This window comes from Branchiostoma lanceolatum, chromosome 16 (genome assembly GCF_035083965.1).
Source record: "Branchiostoma lanceolatum isolate klBraLanc5 chromosome 16, klBraLanc5.hap2, whole genome shotgun sequence".
In the NCBI taxonomy this organism is placed as follows: Eukaryota; Metazoa; Chordata; class Leptocardii; order Amphioxiformes; family Branchiostomatidae; genus Branchiostoma; species Branchiostoma lanceolatum.
Window position 1 is genome coordinate 1,706,403 of NC_089737.1, and position 9,156 is coordinate 1,715,558.

The 9,156-nt window shown below is 40.9% G+C and overlaps 1 protein-coding gene across 1 annotated transcript; it reads left to right on the forward strand.

Moving 5' to 3' along the window:
- Positions 1 to 930: 930 nt before the first annotated feature.
- Positions 931 to 6,841, forward strand: LOC136421938 (uncharacterized). Its single transcript, XM_066409528.1, has 3 exons — positions 931 to 1,882; positions 4,593 to 4,664; positions 5,066 to 6,841. Exons 1-3 carry the CDS (start codon positions 1,208 to 1,210, stop codon positions 6,017 to 6,019), a joined length of 1,701 nt encoding a protein of 566 aa, XP_066265625.1. The 5' UTR covers positions 931 to 1,207; the 3' UTR covers positions 6,020 to 6,841.
- The last annotated feature ends 2,315 nt before the right edge of the window (positions 6,842 to 9,156 follow it).

Consider the following 9,156-nt stretch of genomic DNA (forward strand, 5'->3'; position numbering starts at 1 on the left):
CAGTCCCAAGACGATATGTGTCTTTATATTGGTGCCAAATTTCAACTCATTTGATGAAAAAATGAGCCTGTTATGAAGCAAAAGGCAAAACCTAATGGAACACCCTCGTACCCCAAAAATGGAGTTTTGGTCGTAATAACTATGTTCATGTATAAAAACGCAACATGCCTTCTTGCGGTCTCTTAGAAAAGCACAGGCTATCCACCTGTTCATGTTTCGCTTGGTTGAGATTCCAGTGATTTATGGATCATTTTGCAAAACAGCCCGCGGAAAGCTTAGCACAACTCAGAGTCTAAAAGCAGTGGGCGTGCCTAAGATTCAACTGGTCCCGTACATAAACACGTTCGTGCTTTGCTGGCAATATTTCATCCCGGACATCCTTTTAACGTTTTGACAAGCTTTGTGCTACATGTACATGACTGGTCAGGGGTTTAGAGGTATAACGTCAGACACCATTGGGAAGAAAAGGGCGGCCTACGAATCTAAATAAAACTACTTACCAAAACATTTCGCTACGTCAAGTTAATTTGTTCTTCAAATGTCGCATATATTTGCACATCTGTCCAAATATACATTTAGATCACATAATATGTACGGTAAAGCATGACACCCCAACCCGGGCAACCACTTTCTCACGTGAACAAAGACCTGACTATTACTGACACATGCTTTAGCCCTAAGCGATGTTAACAGGAATTGTCCATTTTTATATCAGGGGAGTCATGTCCACTCTTTATGTTGACTGGCAGTTCAATGCTGTTTAAAGGGCTTCGCCCGAACAACCCCGAACCTGCGATATTATTAGATTGTGCGTTTGCGTCTCCCGGGCAATAGAATAATGATGAATCTGATACGATCAATACAAGATGTGTATCTAATGCTGAAATTTGTTTGCAAATGGAACATTCCTTTGACACGTTTGTAGTTCAGATGACTACTGGTTGGGTTCAGACGGCACACAACTACATCTGACAACAAAAGCAGAGCTGTGTCAAGTGGAAGAGTTCACAAGCTGTGTTTCATCACACATGTGCTTCATCACACAGACCTGCACCGCTTGCAACTGTGCCGGTTTTAGTATTGGGAAGGTGAAACATCCAGGTGTTATGACCTCGCAGTATTGGGATAGGACACAGGGCCGACAAATGACACCGTAGAGTAATCAATCAAGACGTCTTCAACCAACTGTCGAAGCCACCTTTATAGAATGGAGGAGTACAGTATACACGATAAGAGTACTATCATGTCCATAGAGCGGGAAGACATACCGTCGTCTGTGAAAGAAGCGTTACTAGAGAGCAATCCTTTGGGCGATGTGGACAGGCCTACTTTCACTGCACCAGGGTCACAAGACGCAGACAAAGATGCGACCACAATGGACACAACAAAAGAAAAGATTTCACTTCTGCAATCACAAATGGCTCGAGCAAAAGACGACATCGAAACAGTGGCAACAGACGATAAAATAACGACGGTAGAGGAGTTTTTGGACCCTAAGAACGCAGAGAAAGGTGTGAAGCCTGCGGGCAACAAGCCGGCATGGCGTCGAAAGGTTGACACGGCAAGGACCAAACTGGTTCTTGTTCAGGACAGAGCGACTTCTGCGTACCGGGTCCTACAACACAGCCAGCCCGTTCCTCCGCCATCTCCCAAAACAGAATCGGAGCTCAAAGGAGAAGAAAACAAACCGGCATGGCGGAGGGTGTTCGACTTTTTCTGCGTCTTCAACGACGTAAAGTACAACTACTGCTGTTTGTATATCGGCTACGGTACAGTGGCGGTGGGAGTGATATTCATTATTCTTGGCGCGAGTCTTCTGTGGCTGTACGGAAACAAGAAAGCGAGCAGCGTGTACGGGTTGCCTATCTGGCTAGGTCTTCTGGTGAGTACGAACAAAAGATATCCTGTAGAATCATATTTGTGAACGCACTTTTTAAGAATATAAAAGCAAGAATCAGCGCCATACTAATAATGATTGCTTCTAAATTTTAAAGCCAGCCCTGTAGAATGAAGTCTTCATAACATCAACTCGTGTCTGTGGTTAAATAGAATGGTTACCTTTTTAAATCATCAATTAAATCTTTTGTACGTTTATTTAGTGCAAGAGCATAATTTACTGACCCGTCTTCCTACACGACGAACCCAACTTAATACTATTGTTGTCACTAACTATAGGGATTTGACATGCATGATGTTCACGTGCGATACTATGACCTCCCCTTTAGAAAAAAAGACAACAAGTACTTTCTAAGAATGTAGAGAAAAAAGAATCGGCGTCATATTGCTTCTTAAGTTTTGAATCAGGCAGTGTAGAACGCAGTCTTCATCAAATGAACTCAATTATGTATCTGGTTAAATAGAATTGTTAACGTCTAAAACCCTCAATTAGATCTTCTTTAGTGCACTTGTTTGGTTTCAGATTCGAGAGTATCTGATTTATGGACATGTCTTTCTACCTTCTGCACTACAAACCCAATTTTATACCATCTGTTGGGGATGTCACTAAGGCATTTGACATACACGATGTTCACGCGTGACACTTTGACCTCCCTTTAGAATAACATGGCTGCCACAGCACTCCCATTTGAATTTTTGAATTCGTAGTAATATTGAGCTTTTCGTCGGCAAAGTTTACGTCAAACTGTGCATGCATAACTGACAGACGACACTTTAGCAGTAAGATTTGAGCAACCTTTCCCCTAACAGTTCTCGCCCCATTTGCTTGAGTGTGTGTTCAGCTGTGTGTGGTTCAATCTAGGCAAGAACACTGCTCACGTTTTGCCTGCGGGTATGATTTTAAACTGAAGCCGATGACGCGGAAGGAATGTGATTGAACAAGCCTGACTACAATTTTCCGACATTTTCAAATGTCCGCAATTTTAAATGCTGACCTTGAGAAAGTATAGTAGGTGGACGGCACAGTACAATCATTTTTGTTATCACTGATTTTTGTAGATTTCAAAATCAACTTGCTCATTTTTTCACATTTTAAAAGTTCATATTAGCTATCTGACATGTACAGTCGCCTATCTAGCCAAAGGCCCAAGGGAAATACCATTACCTTTGAGTTGGGACTTGATGCATGTTGGCCACCGTACCCCAAATTAACCTCATTAATTGCCAGCTTTCATAATTACTCTCTGGCTGTGTGAAAAATAAATTGCACCTATTTATTGATTATGTAGGTCGAACGTTTAAAAGACGTTGGTAACCACATGTAACTTTATAATCCCACCATAAAATGGTTAGGTTCAACTGACTGTTATTATCAGACATTATCAGAAGAGCAAGAGAGGAAAATTGCACTCGTGGAAAAAACAAACTGCAAAGGATCAGAGTGCATTGGCCATAGTAGACACTGTGTTTAGCCAAACCAAAGTGTTACAGAATCACCCCGCTAAAGAGCAAATACCAATACACGAGTGTGGATAATTACCAAGTGAATCGGTATAACGTTATACATTTGCTAAACGTAAATACCTGGAAATGAAAAAAATATCTTTGATTCTGGGGTACTGTAGTTTATTGGTAATTATTTCTTTTACAAATGCATGTGTAATATTGAGCAACATTCTACAATGAAAGAGACATTGTGCACACATTACGTTTCCTTCATTCAGAAAGCACCCTTAGTCAAAGATTGCACGGGGATTTGCCGTGGTTTGAAAAGCCTACAAGTAGACAATTCAGATCTTCAGTTTTAGTACCCGATTTACAATGCACAACATAACGTGTAGATATTGACCAACAAATCTACAATGAAAGAGACCATGTACACCTATCAATTATATAAGTTTTCTTCAGAAAGGATTCTAAGCCATAGATTACACTGGATTAACTGGTGTTTGGAGATCCTAGATAATTTAGATCTTCAGTTTAAGTACCCAATTTACAATTAACACCAAAAGTGGACAAACAAGAATAATCCTGCATGGAATGAATTTGAATTATCGCATCACGTTCTATAATCTTTATATGACTGTCGACCTAAAAAGGCATTCGTTTAGAAATAATTCGTGCGTTTCAAAGTGGGCCTGGATCTCTTTGATGTAAACAAAACTATTTTAGTGACCTAAATAACAACTAAACAGAAGACCGGCAGTTAGTTGACAATTACCTCTAGCGATCATTTGCAAAGCAGGTTTGATTCAGTAGCTGTTTAAAAATACATGAGATCAAGTCTAGTGTGATGCATACAAATGTAAGTATACAGGGATTTGTGACTCGAAAAGTATTCAGAAAGACATATATTCCCTCAGATTAAGAGAAAGGCTATTTCTAAGTTAAAGAGAGTTTGAGAGATATCGAGGTTTTGATGTAACCAATGACGTATCTTATGTCATGTCCCTACACAGTATCTGTATATCCAGGCCAATATATCTATACATCTATGCAAAAAAATCATTGAAATAGCGTCCTGATTGTATAAGACTTAATTGTTTATAACTAGAACATTGTATAGCCTAGAATCTACCTGTAGTTTGTACTAGATTGACATAAGTAGCCAGTAGTATTTTGCCTTACATTGTACCTATTACAATCGTTGTGCAAAAAACTTTGACTTGACTTAACTATCTTTCTTTCCCACCCAGCTGGTTGTAGTAGCGGGACTGATCATCGCCAACTCACAGTGGCAGAAGGACATAGACGATGTGGCAGTCGAGGTGAGACAATGAGTACTTCAGTAAAAACCAAATATCTTGTCCCTGTCTTCAAAATTTGTCTCAGATCTTAACCCTTAGGCTAGACACACAATTTTCAGTACCACTGACTGCGAGCCTGGTATAACTATAACAGCCTTTTCAAAAATCTAATTATCAAGAACTAAATAGAAAGATATGACTACATTTGTGTGAATAACAAAAAAATAAATTTTCTTTAATGGTACTGGTGCAGTGGTTGATAACGTCAAAAGAAGATAGATATAATTCATGTAAACACGGTTGTGGCATTTGATAGATTTTCTTCAAAATAAATGTAAAGATTATACTCAGCTAAAACCTTTTTTTAAACATTCATTATATTAGTAGTTCTCACATTTATATATGGTCCTTTATTTTCACAGAATGAAGAGTATGAAGAGGAACAGGAAGAGAAAAAGAAGGAAGATGAATTACACGAAGAGGAAAAAAAGCTCTTGGAGGAAATAGTGGTTGAAAAGCCTGAGGCGCTGACCCCTGCCATTGCCCTGGAGGATGACCCACTGAAGACGAAGCTACCAGATGACGTCATCGGTACGACCCTACCAGATGACGTCATTGGTCCCTTTTACGGCGCATGCCTGGAGGAAACAGAAGTTCTGGATGCGGACGGGCGACCGGTGAGGCTGACAGAAGAAGAGGTGTACGCCAGTCTGTTGGAAGTTGTCTCCGCCGACGAGCTGCGGTCGATCCAGTGCATCCGCCGTTTATGGCGACTACACTTCCGCAGCGAAAACGTCAAGAACCGAATCATCGAGAACGGGATCAAAATAAGAGGAGAACGAGTCAACGTCCTCGACTATACCTCGTTCACTCTCAAGAAGAGAAAGACCCTTCGCAAACCGCCGACGCCCTCGCCTAAACTCGTCAAACTGACCATCACGTCTTTACCGGACTCAGTGGAGGATTCAGTGCTAAGGAAGGCGCTTAGGGATCTGGGGTGTAAGGTTAAGGGTGAGGTGGAAAGGCTGTCGCTAGCTCATGATGGACAAGAAACCTTCTGCTATAACGGAACTCGTGTGGTGTACGTGGAAAAAACGGAGGACGTCCGAATCCGGAAAAACATGGTCTTCTCTGGACATAGAGTGACCGTATCAGAAGAGAAAGTGGGAGGCCCCAGCAAGCCAAACGTGTTCGATGCGAACGGAAATCCGAAATTACCGTCTGCCATTACAGCACCGGAGGAAGAAAACTCCAACGGATCTCGCTTAGGAGATTCCGGAATCCAGACGCCAGATTCCGGATTTCAAACTCCAGAGACGAGATCAGAGCAACCTCTACAGCTTCCAGTTACTTTGGAAGAGAACACTGCCGTCTAGAATCTAAAAATACGGAATTTGTCCCATAACTATTTCTTTTCTTCACCATTTAGTTGAGTACCAAATACTACCTATGCCAACAAGAAGCCTCAGTTCACTGAATGTACTTCACATGTGTTGCACTTAATAGTTCTAATCTTAACGTATTCCATTCATATGTAGGGACGACGCCATCTGTAAAACATATCGCAGATATCAAGCATTTCTTCATCTTGGGATGATTTGGCGTTGACTTCTTCATTCATTTTCATTTAATTTGTAGCGAAATATCTGAGGAAACTCCTATCAGCCCAGCTGAGTTGTTGTTGATACGACTCTCCAAGGCTCATATGACCAATAGTTTCTCCCATGCTGAAGTGTTGGTTACAGAGTTAGGCAGCAGGGAGAGGGTTAAACAAAGGGAGTGTATTTAAGATCCATAGTATCTATTTAAGGGAAAGGAAAATTGGTTGATGCATATTATATATATATATATATATAGAGAGAGAGAGAGAGAGAGAGAAAGAGAGAGAGAGAGGGTGATGAATATTCATTGTATACAGAAAGACTAAATGTTCGGAATTATCATCTGATTGTACATTATCGATGTATACAATGGTTCAGAAGCGTATTAGAAGGTGTAGGGCTTGCAAAGTTTGAGTTATCGGGTTTAAACATGTGTGTGGATGTAAAGAAACAAACTAATGTTACGTCAACATCATTCCACCTGTTTTAATAGACAAGGAGGTTGATAAAATTGATATACAAGTAACTGAATAAAAGGAGAAAACATTGTATTGGTACACCTCGGTGAAGGAAAAAATATAGGCCACGGCTTGGTTACTAGGTGCGTTAATGGTTATTTATTAATAGAAAACTTTAGCTGCACCATCGCCCTTCCCCCACTGTTTGATAATCAAGGGTTAATGACCCGCCCGAGGTGTGTATGGTGTCATGACGCCTGGTCACGAATAACACGACCAGGCGTTATGACACCATATACACCGAGGAACAGGCGGGTCATTAACGCTATTATCACATAGCCTATCCAAACTGACCCATATAAGAGAGACAAATTCCTGTATAATACATAGATTCTTTATTTAATGCTATACATGTGAAATCAATCCATCTAATGCAGCATGGCAACAAAGCATTTGGCATTATTTGTAAAAAAACATCGTTGTTGACATATCGGGCAGTATAATTGTAAATTTCTGTTCAATTTTCACAATTCCTGACGGGTTGTTAAACGCTTAGCTGTGATAAGAAATCGTGCATGTTTACGTCCCTTTTGTTTGTAGTTTCCCCGGATAATTTTTGCTCAAGCCGGAAAAAAAATCCCACAGAAGCGTACACATATCGGGCTAAGATCATTGTAGGTAGAAACTTGTAAGAATTTTGGCGATTTTTGGCGAATACAGTGACCAGCCAGTTTCATTCTGCACTGTTGGACTTTCTTGGCTACAGATGGTAGATCTTGGTACAACTGCTGGTTTGTGAGCTTTTGCTGCCATGACACGTTGAGGCACATTCGTAGCATGCGAGTATAGCAGCCATCTAGCCTTTTTTCGAGTGACTTTGTTAAGGTCCACGTTTCTGAGCCGTACAATAACTCCACGGTGGCAATAAACAGCCTCACTTTAATCCTGCGTGGAAGCTGGGATTTCCATATCTTGCATAACTTGTGGCAGCTGTTCCTGGCAAGGGTCTTTTCTGACTCCAAAGTCTGTCTCAGAGTTTTCCATCTGAGAACCGAGGAATTTAAAGTTTTTGACCACTTCCACGGTATCACCACTTCTGGTTTGAATGATAGCAGGTATTTTCAGGTTGAAGGTCGTCATCATTTTTTTTTTTTTAGCATTTAGATGTAGACCTTCTTTACCGGCTTCATTTTCCATGCGAAGCAGTAATTCCTGTGCTTGTTGTAACTTCTGTGCTAAATTCAGCTTGAATTGAAAGTTGTTCCTTTTTTATGTATTTAAGAAGGTTTTGTGAATTTTAAGACGATAAAGATTTTTCAAACAAGGTTAAGAAAAAGAATCATCAAAAAGAATCTACATCTACAAAATGGAACGGTTGTTATGACGTCATTAAGTGGTGTGTTATGACACGGGTGTGTCATGGTGTCATAACACATGGGCAATGGAGGCTTCTGATTGGTCGACGCCATCTGGCCATGTGATAATACTAGTCATGTCATTACATAAGGATATCTTCATCAGTTATTATCTCCATGAAAAATGGAGATATAGTTTTGGGTGTGTCTGTGTGTGTGTCTGTTTGTTTGTTTGTCTGTCTGTTTGTCCGTCTGTTCGTGTTTCCACACTACTCTAGTCAGCATAACTCAAGAGCCTCTTGTTGGTTGAGTTTGTCTCTCATACAATTGGTTGACATACACTGTCTCAGACTCATCCAAGTTTGTATGAAATGTTCAAGAATCCATCAGTCTACAGCAAAACGCAGCTTTTTAGTGACGTCAGTGCTTAATGCAAATAGTCGCCACTACATAGTCTACATACAATCGGAATGTTTACCATTGTACAAAGACGAAACACAAGGGTCGTTTGGGATCGAGGAAAACGTAATAAAGTTCCCTGTGTAACTATGTGCTACTGTTGATTATGTGTTATGTGGCATCTCGTGCAGTCTAATGATAGGCAGGATAGTGGATGTACCTTCTGTGTTTATTGACTTCTCCTTTTTGGAAGCTCCCACTGGGGCTCATCTTATTTAGCTACATTATTACCAGGACAACCGTACTATGGAATCCCAAGTAAGGCCACACCATCTTAATCTTATGGATGACATCCGCGCGCGCATTGATTTTCGCCTGTTGTCAAAACAAAAATCACCTCCTCCAAGGCTACACGGAACTCCGGAACTTCCTGACTTAGATTGCCGCAAAAGGCTAGCATTGTGCTGGCTTATCGGAAAACTGGGGGCGTATTTGTGGATTTGTATGCCATCGATGTTGGCTAGGGAGATTTTGCGTTTGCACAGTTGTACGAGAGGATCGCGGCGGCCATGCAGCGAGTATCGCCCAGCCAATTTCAAACACGACCTATCCAGAGTGGCTCTCACACGTTTCTTTTGCAATAATGAGAGACATGGGAGAGGAATTGAGAGATTGGCAGAGGTTTCACAGTGAGATTTGT